This window comes from Malus sylvestris, chromosome 13, assembly GCF_916048215.2.
Source record: "Malus sylvestris chromosome 13, drMalSylv7.2, whole genome shotgun sequence".
In the NCBI taxonomy this organism is placed as follows: domain Eukaryota; kingdom Viridiplantae; phylum Streptophyta; class Magnoliopsida; order Rosales; family Rosaceae; genus Malus; species Malus sylvestris.
In genome coordinates this window covers 12,988,648-13,006,788 of record NC_062272.1, presented here as the reverse complement: position 1 = coordinate 13,006,788, position 18,141 = coordinate 12,988,648, and the positions used below count along the sequence as shown (strand labels likewise).

The 18,141-nt window shown below is 37.0% G+C and overlaps 2 protein-coding genes across 2 annotated transcripts; both read left to right on the top strand.

Annotated features, from left to right (window-relative positions):
- Positions 1-6,537: 6,537 nt before the first annotated feature.
- Positions 6,538-7,254, top strand: LOC126595257 (protein SRC2-like). Its single transcript, XM_050261615.1, has one exon. The coding sequence runs from the start codon at positions 6,538-6,540 to the stop codon at positions 7,252-7,254; it is 717 nt and encodes a 238-aa protein (XP_050117572.1).
- Positions 7,255-13,933: 6,679 nt separating this feature from the next.
- Positions 13,934-14,564, top strand: LOC126597312 (flowering-promoting factor 1-like protein 3). Its single transcript, XM_050264097.1, has one exon. It carries the CDS (start codon positions 13,970-13,972, stop codon positions 14,291-14,293), a length of 324 nt encoding a protein of 107 aa, XP_050120054.1. The 5' UTR covers positions 13,934-13,969; the 3' UTR covers positions 14,294-14,564.
- The last annotated feature ends 3,577 nt before the right edge of the window (positions 14,565-18,141 follow it).

The following is an 18,141-nucleotide window of genomic DNA, read 5'->3' as shown; positions in this document are numbered from 1 at the left end:
GCAAATGACCCTCCGTGTTGGGAGCACCCAGTTGATGGTTGACTTCCACAGAGGTGATAAGCTCGTGTGTTTTAGTATATCTAGTCTCGTGAAGCATCTCAAAGACCTTCTCATACTGCTCTTGGAGGATCTCATTCTTCATTGCTATCTTGTTGTTCTGAGCCTCCAGCTCATCGACTTTAGCCTGAAAAGCAAACTTATTTTGTTCATTCTTTCATTGCTTGGCACCAGGTGCAATAGGGGTGTCATTTTGTGTGTTGTGGCTTCCTTCGCTCCCCATGTTGGAAAGGAATGCCTGGTCAAAAAAAAGTGTACGAATGGTGGAAACCAGCTTAACAAAGCTAAAGAGAGTGGGAATAAGTGTCGTTCCCACAGAAAGCGCCAAATATTGATGCACAAAATCAGTGAGGACTTTGGTACAACAGAAAGTGTCAAGTTTGTGACCTTCGTTAAATTGCTCCCGTCTATTGTGGATAAGTATGTAAATGGATAGAGACAAGGAAGCAAACACAAGATGTACGCGGTTCACCCAGATTGGCTATGTCCACGGAGTAGAGGAGTTCTCATTAATTGTGAAGGGTCTACATAAGTACATAGGTTCAAGCTCTCCTTTAGTGAGTACTAGTGAATGATTTTGTACAAATGACATTAGGAAATATTGTGGGAGAATGATCTCCTTTTATAGAGGAGAGTTTCTAGCTTTGTTTTAACATTGACACGTGTCGGGTTGTGATTGGCTTCTGATGTTGACACGTGTTACGCTATGATTGGCTTCTGATGTTGACACATGTCGCGCTGTGATTGGCCTCCTAGTTGGAGGGAAACTATTCTAGGTCCTTGATGGTATAACGTTAACCAGTGCTCAATAGTTTCGGGATTGGTCAAGTATGGTACAAACATAGCTAAAGAAATAAGAACTCGTACTGTATTCATCTTCGATACTGGAGAAAATGTTTCATGATAATCAACACCATACATTTGTGTATAACCTTTTGCTACTAACCTTGTTTTATACCTGTCCACTGATTTGTCTGCCTTGTATTTGATTGTAAAGACCCATCTACACCCAACTGGTTTTTTTCTTTTGGTAGCTCCATTACCTCCCACGTATCATTCTTATGCAGTGCCATCATTTCTTCATCCATTGCAATAACCCATTTAGGATCATTCAAGACCTCCTCAACTCGGGTTGGTGCTTGGATTGCTTCCACATTATTTACCCAGGCTTGACGTTTCGGTGCAAGGTTCGAGCATGACACATAATTAGCTATTAGAAACTTCACTTTTCCTTCAAGAGAAAACATGTCAGGAAGAACACCATAATTTTTCCTTGGTGGCAACTTATACGTACTCATAATATTATCCAGATTAGTTACATGAGCATCAGTTGTATTTACCTTAAGAATATTCAGAGAAGACACATTGGGTGGCACTATTGAGCTCAAGAGAAAGGGGGTATGAGTTCGGTAGTTGTTGGTTCGGTAGATTCATGTCGATACTCTGCATCATACTCAGCAGATTGTTGCAGAGAAGCTTCAACTGTCTCGGTGCCCGGCAACTGAACAATATTTGAATTTTCAGCAGGCTGTTGCCGATAGCCCTCACTATCTTCATTCTCAGCAGTGTCTTGCCGAGAGCCTTCACAATTTTCTTTTTCAACACACGCTTCCCCTGAGCTACATATTACATTGTATAGTATCTCCAACCACCCAAGATCACCACTAGTATTCTCCCCCTGGTGATCCGAATGTGATGGAATCAAAACATAAAAATACTCGCCGAGAAAGTAACATCCATGGTCACATACATGTGGCGAGTTTTAGGATGGTAGTACTTATACCCTTTCTGTTGGGGAGCAAACCCAAGAAAGACACACCAGATAGCACATGGATCTAATTTACTACAATGAATCTTGTGAATATGAACATAGACTACACATCCAAACACACGAGGAGTGAGAGTATTAGTGGACACTACGGGAACAAATTTTGTCAACGCTTGGAGAGGTGTACGAAAGTCCACAACCCGGGATGGCATACGGTTAATCACATACACGGCATAGGTAACGACTTCAAGCCAAAACTGTTTAGTCACGGTCGCACCAATAAGCAAGGCACGAGCAGTTTCCAAGATATGATGATTCTTTCTCTCAGTAACCCCATTTTGTTGCAGAGTATGCGGACATATAGTTTGATGAATAATCCCCATTTTTTTTGCGGAGTATGCGGACAGGTAGTTTGATGAATAATTCCACGATCTTGTAGAAACTTGGATAACTCAAAATTTATGTACTCTCCACCATTGTCAGAACACAAAACTTTAATATCAGATGAATACTGAGTTTTAATCATCTGTTGAAACAGACGAAACACTTCACAAACCTCACTTTTATTTTTCAACACTTACAACCAAGTTATACAAGTGTAATCATCCACGAAAGTAACAAACCACCTAATTCCTGAAGTAGTACTAACAGGGGAAGACCCTCACACATCAGATTGTACTAGCGCAAATGGAGAAGATCTTCTATTCATACCTAGAGGGAATGAAGCACGAAGACTTTTAGCTAAAATACATACCTCACATTTCAATTATGAGTCTTCAATACCACTTAACAAATTAGGTAATATATGTTTTAAATAATCAAACGATGCATGCCCCAAACGACGATGCAATAACAATACCTTCTGTAGATTACTATTACGTGATGCATGAACCAAATTAGCTCTTCTAGGAACCACGCCATCCACATAATATAGCCTATCTCTCTTAGTGCCACGCCCAATGATCTTATTTGTCTGAATATCCGTAAGCAAGCAAAATGAATGATACATTAATACAACACAATCCAATTGTTCAGTGACTTAAGGTACAGACAATAAATGATGGGACAATGATGAAACCAATAAACAATTATGTAAGGGAAGAGAGGGTGCAAGAGACATTGTTCCCGCTCCAATAACAGCAGCAGTGTACCATTGGCAGTTGCCACACACTTTCTATAAAGATCTTTCATGGACTAAAACAAAATTCTATCATATGTCATATGATCCGTTGCACCGGAATGTAAAATCCAACCGGTATTGGTCATTGTAATAACAACCAAAAAAGACAATCACAGGTACACGATAATCACAGCACCCCACCAATTACGGAACCACAAGCTACAAGAACAAACAAGAAACAGCCTTTTCTTTTTTTTTCTTTTTTTTAAATGACTGTAGCAACGGCAACCCATAAATACGGACAGCAATCCACATCACTTGTAGAACAACAATTGCAGTCAACTTTTGCAATAATCAGTTGCAACAATGGCAGGTAATACACACAACACAGCAAAACTAACTTCACCAAAAGACAGTGTATCAACAATTAGCAGTCCAAAAACAAATCTTATATGCAAAAAACAGACCACCCATATGCTGCAATCCAGCAGGACCAACAATACCCACTGCACGACAAAGACCAATTCACGACACCACCAGTAGAAATTATACACGGTGCACAATTGCATAAGCACAACACCATACACGGCAGCAGCAAGATCAAATTGCTGCAAATCCAATATACATAGCCTGATCGATTCCTGCAACAAGCAGCGTAGGAACAAGTCGACCGAACACAGCAACGGAAGCAAATATTGTTTTACAGTTTATAGGGTTACAGCAAACTAGACTCTGATACCAAATAGAACTTTACAACCTAACTTTTCTGTATTCCATAATCCTGAATAAAAGTACATACAATCCTTGTTACAAAAGGACACAATATCCTTTCTAAAACTTAACTCTAATAATTACAAAATATTTACATTCCTTTTCTCCTAAAATATAGACTCACGCCAATACTAAAATCATTCAAATCCTCCTCAACTGGAGTTGCCATTTTAGTATTATTCTTGAAATATCGTGTTCGTCTAATATTTTTTTTTTTGAACTAAAAATATTATCTACACTAAGGGGTGGGGGAGTGGGTTAAACCTCACAATGGGCTAAGCAAAATAATGTAGTTCAAATTCGTCTTTGGCAAGAATCAAACCTAAGACATCTTACTTACGAGTGAAGATGAATACCACTAGACCGTAATACTAAATGGCTAATAATATCTTATTAGTTTCATGTGTATCTAATTTTCTATAAGATTAATGATCTTGCAATAAAAATTAAAACATAAACAATTCATATCCTTGAAATAAAATCTGAAGTAGGACCTCATAAATGTATCTCACCCTCAAATTAATTTTTTGATAGGATTTTTACCACATACAAATGTAAGGATAAAAACACTTAAAATATTTACAAGAGAATAAGGTAGTTGTAGTAAAAATGCTCATGTAAGATCGTTCCCACATCTCACAGGGATTATTTAAAACAATTTATGTAAAAACCAAATCTTAACTAATTATTTAAAACAAAGTTTAGAAAAGGTTGTTTTTGGACTTAAAATAATAACAACGAATTTCAGTAAAAAAATTACTAAAAACATTAAAGAAACCAATTTGAAAGTAACCAATTTTAGAAAACAATGACAAAAGACACTAGGGTTTTGTCGTCACCTTAACAATCCTATGTAGTTTTAGGAATTATTTATGAATTTTACATGCAACTTTGAAGGTTAGGTTTTCCTTATGCATATTCTCCTCGTGATATTTAAGCAAGAACGTATATCTAACATTCAATTCGTTTGTGATATTCGGATCAAATGTAAACTTGCATGACTCATTAAGTTTTTTGAAATCCTTTTGAAAAACCATGCATCCCTTAAGAATGTGATATTCACCTTAAGTGAAATTTCACTTATCAAACATAAGAAGCCCTACTCAATCCTCCAATGATATTCAGACCAAATTGTATCCGATTACTTATTTAAACATCTTAATGGTAGTTAAGCATTAAGATATAGAGACAGTTTAAACACACTGATTAATAATTCAAAGTATGCATGCATAATATCATAAGCAATTAAATAAAGACTACATATTCATGCTAAGGCTCATGGTCTCATCCTAGCAAAAGAAATTAGTTACACACAAATATTGTTAAGAACATGGATATAAAACACCTTGTAAATAAATTTGAATCGTCAAAAGCTCTCTAAGCCGAATTCTCCATAGTAGTGCATCGAGAACCCTAATGGCTAATTAATCTTATTTATACTACTACAAAATAAAATTCTTCCTAGAAAATGTCTTAGAATAAAACTAGGAAACAAAATAAATTAAGAGAAACTAGAGAAACAATTTCCTACTCAAATATGGAAACAATTTCCTAGTCAAACATGGAGAAATCTGCCAGCAAACTGATCAGCCACGTTCCGGGCTCAAAACAGCTCAAAAAAAAGACCCAAGACAACTTATTTTAAAGATTAAGATGTTTTGAACATATCTCCAAAAGGGTCCAAACCCATAAAATGCCATCTTGGATGCCACAAAGTCCAAATAAGCCCAAAACGTCATTTTGACAGCTTCGTACACTGGTCCCTTATTTTATTGTCATAAATAAACTGCTCAGTAGAAAATTTTGAAACTTTGACACTAACAATCTGAGAGATTTACAAATATCCTCTGATTTGAATCACTCCAAAATTCAACTGTTTGATCACTTTTTGCTCAAAATGAATTTGCATGTCCTACATTAAAAAATATAAATCAAAGTATCAAAATTTCACTTAAATAATTACCAAAGCATACTATAGGTCGTACCCAGTGCACAAGGCTCCCGCTTTACGCAGGGTCTGGGAGAGGTGAATGTCGGCTAGCCTTACCCCCATTTATGGAGAGGCTGCTCCCAAGTCTCGAAACCCGAGACCTACCGCTCATGGGCGAAGGCACTTGTCATCGCACCAAGTGCGACCTCTTACCAAAGCATACTATATATATATATATATATATATATATATATATATATATATATATATATAGTATCAAATCGACTCATCATCTTTCTCAATGGAAGTGGGAACGACAATACATGCCAAACTGGATTTTCGTTTTTTTTTTTTTGTAAAACAAAGGTTCTACCAATTTATTTTTCACTAGTATTTCGTAGGAATATATTTTCACTGGTTAAGTTGGACTCTTGGAGAAGAAGTATAACATATAGATGAAATTAGATTTATCCTTGCCGAATTCTTTTCTACTTTGGATGGTACTCCCTTTCCTATTTTGTCACTACAAAACTCACTTTCTCCTGTAGAATAAAGTACTACTGCAAAACTCAATGAGTATTAGAATCGTATATATATGCATTTTTAAGATGAAGAAAGGTACTATATATATGTTCTTAGTAATGAATCTGTTTTGTAAAAGAAATCGTTTTGAAGATGTCTACACATTAGTTGTATCATGCAATCTGTACTCTCTTAGAATTCATATAGGAGTATAACTCCAATTTTCTTATATATCTCTCTCCTTTCTTAGTTATAGCCCAAAATTTGGATTTGAATTATTCGATCCCCTCTGAGCACCTATATACTCGAATATTCTAACCTCTCTTTAATTAACCCTCTCTCTCTCTCTCTTTCTCTCTCCCTAGATTAATGGGGCATATGACACTAGAAGTGGAGCTCATCTCAGCCAAAGACCTCAAAGATGTCAACTTCTTTACCAAGATGTCCGTATACGCCGTCGTCTCCGTCCTCGACGGCGACTCCCAAGAACAGCAGAAAACCAAATCCTTCGTATCCCAAAACTGCGGCACTCATCCCACCTGGAATAACTTTCACATGGACTTCACCGTTGACGAGTGTCTTGCCCAGCAGAGCCGCCTCGCCCTCGTCTTCAAGCTCATCTGCAAGCGCCGCCTCGGCGACAAGTACATTGGCCAAGTGGTTGCTCCCATTAAAGAGCTCTTTGACACCATGGCCAACCCCAACTCCACCATGACGTTCGTGGCTTACCATGTTATTACAAAACCCTCAAGTAACCCCAAAGGTGAACTCCGCTTCTCTTACAAGTTCTGCGATAAAGTGGCGGTTTCACCGGCGGAACCGCCGTTTGCTTGGCCGCAATTCCAACATGAACATACCGCACGGGGGCCACCGTATGTTCCAAGGCAACCTCAATATGAGGATACTGCACTGGCACCGCCTTATGTTCTGCCTCAAACCCAATATGAGTATACTGCAACGGCACCGCCATTTCCTCCCCCACAACCCCGATATAAGTATACTCCATCTGCACCGCCACTATTCGTATACACGTCCCCGCCACCCCGATATCAGTACACTGCATCAGCACCGCCACTGTATGGATAACCGTCTCCTACCAAGAGTACCCATGCCAGCGGCAGTGCCAGGTTACAGGTCTCCGTAGGTGCAGCAACTATGCCCCCTAGGCAGCTGGTTCGTGGGACTCCACATATTGTCAAATTGATTTTATGGTGGAACCTATGAGAGAAAGAATCTTGTATGGGCTTATGGTGGAACCTGTGAGAGAAAGAATCTTATATGAGCTTATAAGTAAATTAGACTCCTCTCCATATTGCCGATAAATTTTATGGTGAAGTCTCAACTTTCTTCAATAAGTACGCGGTTAATGTGATGGTTGTTGATGGTTCTTAATTTTTTTACCTATATGTGAATTTGAAATTAATAAAATGGGGTTTGTGTTTGAAGCTAAAAAAAGTTAATTAGTAATTAGGCTCTTACTAATTGGTTCAACTTTGTTATGATATGCAGGAGTTAGTCACTTCTGCATGTTTTGTTTCCAAATTATATCTCAATCTAAATGTTTTTAGTAGGGGTTTCGTCTAGTAGAGTTGAACTCATTACTTGCTTATATATAAACGGATTTCTGCTCGATGGTGGTTGCCTTTCTGTATGCATGCTTGGGTGTATCTGGTGATGAGGCTAAACATTTGATCAACAAATGTAAGGCTGTTGTTGCTTACATGGCATAACCTTGAGCTTTGAATCAGCTTGAAAATGTTTTGAACGGCTGGGAGTGAAAGGAGGGCACATGAAATACAAGGGGAGAGATGTTATAGTTTGTCTAGATACATGTTTCCATTTAGGGTTTGGTTTCATAGTCATTGTGAGACAACAAAACTTAATTAGTATTTAGGGATTGGATTGGATTAACACCGGTGGCTTCCTAAGTTGTGTTGGATTGTATAATCAGAGGCTAAAGGGTTTCGAAGAGTCTAGAACTCTATGTTGGCGTGAGGATCAAGAAATTGGCCATCAGGTTTGTTCTTTTATGAATGGAACTATATGACTCGAGCCACTAAAACTACACTCGAGGCCCAGAAGCATTCTTGGTTAGTTTTCGGCTCTTGGACCATGGAAGCTCAATTCTACCTTGTTCACTTTAGGTCTATAGCCCACAGTCCTTTTAACAAACAGCTCCTATAAGTACCTTAGGCTACTGAATGTCCACCAATTATTTAACAATAAGCAGGGAATATCATCAAGCGTAACATCACCTTCCATGTTTTTATTTTTATTATAACTGATATTTCTACTTTAAGTTAGATTAAGAGAAGGGGGTAGGTTTTGAATCCAAAATATAGTAGGATGTAGATTAAGGTTTATCCATTAGGACAATCCACCATTTGCGTACATCTCATACTTACATAATATATACAGTTAATTTAATAAGAAGCGAAATCTAACCTTTACAAATTAGTACGAAGAATAAAAATGATCGATCTTGTCATTGTTAATTATTTTGGAATATGATTAATATAAGAATTCATCCCTTAATTAATTTTTGTTCTTATGAAAGGATTGATCCTACATTCCTCATGTTTAGTACTTTATTCTCAAAATCATGGTAAAATGGCCTAAATCCATCTTTTTAAAACAAAGTTAGGCATGATCTAATGCTAGATAAGCACATCATTCTCTCTAGCTAGTTGCTTTATTTTATTTTGTTCTCTTGATAGAAAAATTCTCTCTCGAAGAAAAATTCCCATTTTTATATCTTAGAAGAACCTTAAGACACTCAAATTTTAATAAACCCAAATATCCAATGAGTTTTGCTGTATTATAATACAAGTATGATGGAGAATAAGTTCGGCCACACAGGCATGAGAGAGGGCATTGGTTATTTAAGAAACTACTACTTAAATTAAGAAGGATAAACATTTGGGATTTACTCATTGCAAGGGGAAAACCCCCCTTTTAAGATGTAACCAAAGATTACAAGGTGCTCCATTTTCTTTTAGATTATATGCATGGAATCCAGTTGCCTCTCCATTTTGAAAATTAAACGGATCTTCCTCTCAAGCACTCTTTAACAACTTTGGAAAGATATGGTTATACCGTCAAAGCGTCTAAATACATGGGCAAGGAGTTTATCAAAATATATTATGGCATTTTCGCACTTTACTTTTGTTCCACAGCATTCCTAATTTTGTTCAGTCATTAGATCGAATAAATCAAAAGAAAATCAAGAGATTGAAACAAGGAGAGAGCTGTAGAAAAGAAAATGAAAACTTACATGAAATGTGATGAACATATATGATGGTAGGAGGTAAAATGACTAATAATAATAGTTCAATGGGAAAATTGGCCAAAATAAAGATTCAAGCGAATCGAATAAATTAAGTTGTGCTTTAAATTCGATCCATACATAATTTTTTTTTAATACAAGAAATAGGGATAAAATGCGAAACTAGGACCTTAGGTGCATAAGTAAAACCCTCTTAACCATAACCACAATCCCCTTGCCATCCGTACATAATGCATTCACGTGAATAACGAGAGAATATATAAGCATAGGGGCTTGCCCAAATATATTACTATATATTTTGGGGAGAACCTACATTTCTTTTAGTGATTGAGATAGGTCATTCCTTTATTCTTTTAAGGAAGAGGTTACATATTAAAGGATGATATACAAATATCTTGCTTAATTAGTTAAATCGAGTACTTAAAAATTGGCTGTTCTTGAGGGACAATCACATGGGCATGTTGTATACATGTCACAAGTAATAGAGCTTTCCTTACTTTATGGAGATATATACTTACTGTGACGACATAGAGAGCTAGGGTTAAAGCAAAACAACCATGCATGATGATGAAAAAAGCTGGTCGAGGATATATAAAAATATTCCCTAAAAGTAACTTGGAATTTCCAGGAAAAAAAAATGGTTTGAAGAAAAAGATGGGGATTTAGATTTGAGAGAATCATTGATATCTGAGGTGGAAAATTTCTCTGTACACGTCATGATCTTGATGCACTGAAAATTCGATTTGGTTGCCTTGCTTTTCTCTGAAAAAAACAGAAAAGGATGGTGAAGGTAACATTTTCTTGAAGTTTCTAGCAAAAGTCTTGATAAAACGCATGCATGTTGCCCGTTTGTGAAGATAAACTACATATCCTAGCAAAATGAACGTGATCAACGATTTAGAGATAACAATTTGACAACATAATAAATGCATATGGTAAGACAAACACTTCCATCAAATAAAAGTGATTGTTCTGGAATATTTCAAGAATGATCGAGTTGTATAGTTGTGGAAGGAATTAAAGAAAAAACACTTGAGAAAACCAGGGCCGGGGCGGTGGTCCAAACTTATGAGATTGTTGAGAGGAATTTCATGAGAGAGATGTGACAAAATTGGAAACCCAATTGGCAAAGTTCATTGTCATGAGAAGAGAAATGCTGGGTTAGGTCGGGTTGGGAGGTCTGTTTCAGAGGGCCAAGTGGCTGGAGGAGGAAGAAGCAAAATCTAACAAGGGCATGATCATAGCACTGTGGGAAAAGAGAATGTGTGTCCTAAAGGCCAGCATGCTATATGCATATATCACACCATCTCCATTGGTTTGGTTGGGTGGGACTGGATTCTGCTGGAATCCATGGCTGCCGGTCTTTTTGGAAATTTCCAAGTTCCAAGTTGTTGGTTACTCCCCCTAAGAGTCTTAAGACAAAATAACCCTAGCTAGGTACGTACGTAGCTAGCCAAAATAGAAGATGCGAAAACTATAGGGAGTCTCATTGTACTTGTTCATATCTAGAATGCTAACTCTATAGCAATTTTTGAACATGAATTTTGTTTATTGTGTACAATAACAAAAAAGAGATGAAACTATCATGGGGAACATGTACAAATTTACCATATGACCTCTTATGTACTTTATTGAGTTTCTCCATAATACGAGTCTTATTTGATAAATATATAGTTTTCTACATACAGAAATACTATTGCTACAATAAAACTGAATTCCTACTAAAAGGGGCTCGTATAACACACAATGCTAACCTAGTAATAACTAATACATTTCACCTAAGTGTGCTGGCAATGCATAAGATCATAAATATAAGGACTTTAAGTAATGTTTTTCAATAAGAAATAATATAAAAATTGGAGGCAAATTGATGAGGCAAGTAGTCAACAGTTAGGCAGATAACACTACTGCAATCCGCATGCATTGGCTAGTGGGAGCTGGGGGGATTCACATTGGTCATCTTTCTACAGATAGTGAATTAGCATGGTACTCCCAAATATCCTGCTCTCCAAGACTCCAACAACTAGACTTTAGAATCCTTTTCATTTTGGTCCCATCATTCACAGCTCATATCTTTTGCCACAACCATTCACATTCTTTGAAAAAGACATTAAACTTTTTATAATTGTACAAGGCCTTGAGCATCTCAAAATTTTCCTCTCAGAAATTTTATTCCACGGTCATCCAACTACAATATTGAAACCGAGCGACACTTCCCTCTATATTCTACTTGAGATGATTTTCAAAAACATATAAAATTATACCTTTCATGTATATGAATGTGACAATCAATTCAACTATGAATATTTATACTCTTGTCTCGTTGTATTATCTAACGACATTAATTAGTTGTTTATATTGTGTTGGACTATATAAATTGATCGATCAATATGCAATAATCCAAAATCACCAATCAGGTGGCTACACGGGGGTCTTGAGAGAGCATCAAATAAACTGTGTCACATTCAATGTCTTTAAAAATGGAGTATAAGGGTGCGTTTGTTTGCACCGGACTATCTCAGACTGGACTAGCTACAGGGACTAAACTGGACTGATTTAGACTAGACTAAGCTGGACTAGCTTAATGAAGTGTTTGGTGTAGTGTCGGACTAATTTATGGACTAAAATTATTTTAAAGCCCAAAATATTTTTTTATCATTTTTAATTTACTTTTACTTTAAAAAACAAAAAAAGTCAAATATTATATTATAAAATATTATTTTTAATTTACTTTCCTTTCTCTTATCTTCATTGTTTCTATCAAACTCTGCATCTAACCCCTATCTCTCTGCCGTTCTCTTTTCTCCCAATTAGTCAAATCTCTCTCCTCTTTGCCCTCCACTTCTTGCGTTCTCAGCAAATTTGGGGGTTTTTGCAATTCCCAAATTCTCCCATTCTTCGTGTTTTGGCCAAAAAATGTGTTGAGAAATCGGGTTATTCGTCGTCGAATCTTCAAACAGCTTCTGGGGAGCGGTGAAACCGGCTTGCAGCAAGGCCTGGTGAGCTAACTGGCAGGAAGTGGGGGATTGTGGAGTCAGGGGAGTGAGAGACAAAGGTGACTTGGGGAACGCTTGGATTTCTCGAGACGCTGCAAAACCCATAAACGGTCTTAGTAGTCCGATGCTTTTCGGGGTCTCTCGCTAAGACCCCCTAGCGCGCTCTTTAGTCCATGCGAATCCCACCTAATCTCATTAAAGTTAGTTCCTTCTGCTAACAAACACTGGACTAGACTAACTCTTAGTTTAGTCCAGTCCAGTGAAAGCTAAGGAGGTCAAACAAACACCCTCTAAGTGTTACAATGAAAATTTCACCTAAAACTCAAAACATTCCACTTAAAGGTATATAAGGTAGCGTACATACCTAAGTGACTTTTAGTTAAAGCTAAAATATCATATTTTTAGTGTAAAAATATGATTTTTCGTTAAAGTAAACAGTACCGCAAGCTTTTCGTTAATGTTCTCTATTTTTAGTTAGTTTAGGTACTAGTTGAAAAGTCAAATTAATTTGTTAGTGAAAATGACAATAACGTCCAACCCTACAATCATATTTCATAGTCATTAACCTTCCCAATGAATTGTGACAAACGTGCATATGTAAGACTTTTTTAAGAAGGAAAATTTTTCACGACGTTAGCCGCTTTAGGGCATACGGTTTAGTTCTAAGATTTTGGGCGCCCAAGGACATTCTATAACCCTAAACCGAAAATGATCAACCCCAAACCTTAATGGACCTTCTAAAACCCTAAACCCTCAAAGTCAACCTCGGACTTTAAGGGACCTTATGAAATTCTAAAAGAAATAAACTTGAGAAAAAATGGTAATTACCCATGTCTTTTATTTAGTCATAGGTTCACTTGCAATAAAGTTTGTGGCTTATCCTTAAATATTTAATTGGCCTTTGATATTTTTCCTTAAATATAGTATTTTTTTCTTAAAACTTATGTTCAACTTGATATTTAATAATCTACCTTATAAAATTGGCAGCAGCATACAAATATATATATCCATATAATAATTTATGCCATCAAAACCACAAAGTTTAAATCATGATCATTTTCTATCAGTCATTTGGTCTAGCTAGCCAATAAGCTTTCTCGAGAATAAGTCTCCAACCTAATTATATTTTTTCACAAACAAAACAAAGATTCCCAATGTGGGGTTAAAGCCTTAGGAAGAAAAAAAAATTAAGGAAAATAAAAACAATGATTCTCCTATCGGATATATGATATGCCCATAGGTGATTGCTACTGGTCCATGGCTGCATGTCCCAAACACCATGACCCTTGTTGTATCCTTACTAAGACTACCCCGCAATCAAGTGGACCCCACCTTACCCTACTATACCCGCATCCAAACATGCCCATAATTTCATTTCTCCAAAATTTAACCTCACGACATTTCATTTTACCTATAAATACACATACCCTCCTACATACCCAACATCATACAAACAACACATTCTCACTCCTCCCTACGAGCTTTTGCCTGCAGTTGCTTAACCTTCTCATCACAAAACATGTCTGGGGTTTGGGTTTTCAAGAATGGCGTCGTCCGGTTGGTGGACGGGGCGGATTCCTTGCAAGGCTCCAACTCTCGGCCGCGCAAGGTGCTTGTCCACACTCCAACTGACGAGGTCATCAGCTCTTATGCCGTGCTCGAACGCAAGCTGTACTCACTCGGTTGGGAGAGATACTATGACGATCCAGACCTTCTTCAGTTCCACAAACGATCCACCGTCCATCTCATCTCTCTCCCCAAGGATTTCAACAAGTTCAAGTCCATGCACATGTATGACATCGTTGTTAAAAATCGCAATGTGTTTGAAGTGAGGGATACGTAGTCCTTGGACTAGTTTGTGCAGCGTGCTGGATGTATTTGTGATGACTTTGATTCTGTGCTAATTTGTGTGTGTTTGTAAGTTTTTGGTTTGGAGCTTACTTTTGAATTTTGGTTTAGTTTGGCATGGTTTAGGGTTTAGGGAAAGCTAATTAAGTATAGTAGTTTAAGGGTGTGTTTGGTGGTTGATTGTTACGTTGGGTAATATTACAATTTGTATAAATTTTTATTATGTATCGTTGTGCAATGAAAATTGGGTCTCGACTCTTGCGTTGTGTTCTTTGTTCCACAGCCTCTTGTTTTCTTCGAGAAGATCAAAAGACAGCAGTTTCACTCCCTTTATATTAAATCTCTACCAAAAAGAGAGGCGAATTTCGTAATGTTTTTAGAGAGGTAAATTCCACAGAAGTTTTGGCCTGCCTTGGTCACTCCCTGCAATCTTTCCAAGTTTGCATGGAATTATGATTTTCGGTCTCTCTTGATCGTTCTGGTTCTGGTTATGGCAGGAGGTTTGGGTTGTAATTTTCTCTTTTCTTACCTAAACCCTAATAAATTGTAATGTTCAAGGAGCTTGTAGGTTAATAGCATTTATCCTTCCCATAATATTGATCGTACATAAAAGAGATCCATTTCAATCCAAAATATTCGAAATGATTAATTATAGGTTTCACAAATATCTTGTGGATGAAAAAGATTGATCTAAATGATTGGAAGTGAGTGGAATTTTGAAGTCACAAGTGATGTGGAATTTCCATATGGCATACATGTGTAGCATTCTTGGCTTTTGATGGTGTCTTGTTGACGTGGACTATGAGAGGAAGGGGAAATGACACGTCTCTTAATTTGCTTTGTATGCTTTCATGTATGTTGGGTGTGTTAAGATTTTTTATTTATTCATCAATAATGTTATTCTTACCATATTTTTGTATCACAATTGCATACCATCTTAGGTAGCATCTAATGTGGACAATCACATCATCTAAATTAATTAGTATTTAATTTCAAAATGTTAATCAATATTAATAAAAAGATTGTTAATTAAATAATTATTGTGGTATACGAGGAGTCTTCTTCTTCCACCTAAGATTATTTAAGTGTTTTAATTAATAAAAAGATTGAAATTAAATTATGTAGCTTGTCCAACTCATGTGCCACTTAAGATGGTAAAGAAATGTGGTATAAAATTGTGGTAAGAATAACATTAATACAACAATATATTTACAATAATGTTATTCTTACCATAGTTTTGTACCACAATTGTATATCACCTTAGTTGGCATCTAATGTGGACAACCACATCATCTAAATTAATTAGCATTTATTTTCAAAATGTTAATCAATAATTAATAAAAAATTGTTAATTAAATGATTATTGTGATATACGAGGAGTCTTCTTCTGCCACCAAAGTTTTTTATTTATTTTATAGAGGAACAAAACTTATTCATATGACATGTGATGTCATAATTGTTTATTTTAATTGTCTTTGCATTTTCAATTTTACCTCTTTACGTTTAAAGATGGATTTTTGTCTCCTTATATCTCTCCTCTTTTTTCTTCGGTACTCTCTATTTTATTCCCTCCTGGCAACCCCTCTCCCCTACTTCTTCATACTTCTCTTGCTCCTACTCTTCTCTCTCGTAATATTCCCTAGATTTATGAGAACCATAGAGATTTTTAATTTTATTCTAGTATTTTGTTTTTTAAGTATTTGATTTTGAGGTTTTGATGATTTGGAAGCCTGAATTTTGAAACTGATATTGCATAAATGCTGAAATTTTGAAACTAAATTTGCAGAATTGTTGGAATTTTGAAACTATTCTTATAGAAGTGATGAAATTTTGATACTGATCCTGTAGAAGTGTAGGAATTTTGAATGATCTTAATTAATTGCTGAATTTTGAAACTAATCTTGCTAAAGTGCATGAATTTTGAAACTAATCTTGCACAAGTGCATGATTGTGAAACTGATTTCTAAAAGTGCGTGAATTGTGAAACTGATATTGCAGAAGTGCATAAATTGTGAAACCAATCTTACACAAGTGTATGAATTGTGAAACTGATCTTGTATGAGTTAGTTTTTATGGATCTAAAATCAGTTTGAAGTTTCTATAGATGGTGTAGTTTAGGACAAATCTATTGGGGGCATGGCTAAAATTTTGAATATTTGGTTTGCTTTTTTTAGTCTAGGTTTGTTAAGGTTTGGTGTGACATCCCACATCATCCAGGGGAGTGGATCCTGTAAGCCTTATATGTATATTCTCATCTCTACGTAGCACGAGGCCTTTTGAGAGCTCACTGGATTCGGGTTCCATCAGAACTCCGAAGTTAAGCGAGTTCACGCGAGAGCAATCCCATGATGGGTGACCCACTAGGACGTTCTCGTGTGAGTTCCCAAAAAAAACTATGAGTGCGTGGTCGGGGTCCAAAGATGACAATATCGTGTAACGGCGGAATCGAGCCTGGGATATGGTGGGGGCTCGGGCCTGGATGTGACATTTGGGCTTTTGTCTCTTCTTGAAATGATTCAACACTAGTGGAGTTTTATGAAATATATTTTATATTTTTGTCCCTATAGGTAAAAGTTTCATATCAATTAATACCTAAGAGACTTAAACTAACCCACACATGAGTCAACTATAATAATTTTGTTGATGCACAAAACCGGAGGTCTTGGAACAACGTAAATCCGATCGTGAATCTGCATGAAATGTAAATAACACAAGATGTATCGTGGTTCACCCCAAGGTTTGGGCTACGTCCACACTGATATTGTATTTATCTGAGATGTTGAAGAGGGAGAGAGATGGAGCGCTTCACTGTGATGTGAGAGCTTTGAGAGGGTGAGAGTATGGCCTAAGAATTGGTCTCCTCTAATTGTGAGGGTGAGGAGTCCTTTTATATAATAAGGGCTCCTCACTTATTACATATTTTCCCTTTCCTTTATTACATAATTACATTTAAGTCCCCCAAGTATTTGTACGAGATCTAAATACGGAAGCCCTAAGTATGGTACAAACAGTAATCCCCCAAGTCTTCAATCAAGAGAGTCTTTTTGCTGAAGACTTGAAATTCAATCCATGTGTGGGCTGAAGTAACCAGATGTCGTCTAGGACTGATACTCGATATGAGGCGGAGCTCAATCTGAAATGATGCTCAACTAGAAGTAGCACATGTTGCGAGGCTGCTCAGCTTGTGGCTTATGTTGCCTTGGTTGGCTCGGCTTGTGGCATCGAAGGTGAGTGAGTCCCTTTTTATAGATTAAGGGTTCGCTCCTCAATACATAAATGATGGGCTAGAGTTGATGCTCGCAGCAAGGCGGTTGCTCAGTAGGCGGCGATGCTCTCTAATGAAGGTGAGGGAGTCCCCTTTTTAAAATAAAGGCTCGCTCCTCAGTACATGAACAATGGGTTAGGAATGATGCTCGAGACGAGGCAGTTGCTCAGCTGGCGGCGATGCTCTCTAATGAAGGTGAAGGAGTCCCTTTTATAGAATAAGGGCTCGCTCCTCAATACATGAATAATGGGTGCTCTCTAATGAAAGTGAGGGAGTCCCTTTTATAAAATAAGGGTTCGCTCCTCAATACATAAATAATGGGCTAAGTCCCCTAAGTATTTTTCATGAGGCCTAGTTAAGGCCCAATATATGGTATATAATGTAGTCCCCCAAGTCTTCGGTCAATAGAGTCTGTTGGCTGGAGACTTCAAATTGAATCTATGTATGGGCCGAAGTGGCGGTTGTTCGGAGGCGGTATTTGTATACCCTGCACTGAAGCTTTGTAGGTGAAGCTTTGCAGGTGAAGCTTTGCAAGTTAAGCTTTTGAAGCTAGAGCTTTGTAAATGAAGCTTTTGAAG

Bases quoted from the DNA above. Each gene is read 5' to 3' on its own strand.
- LOC126595257 (XM_050261615.1), top strand. From the start codon at position 6,538: ATGGGGCATATGACACTAGAAGTGGAGCTCATCTCAGCCAAAGACCTC.
- LOC126597312 (XM_050264097.1), top strand. From the start codon at position 13,970: ATGTCTGGGGTTTGGGTTTTCAAGAATGGCGTCGTCCGGTTGGTGGAC.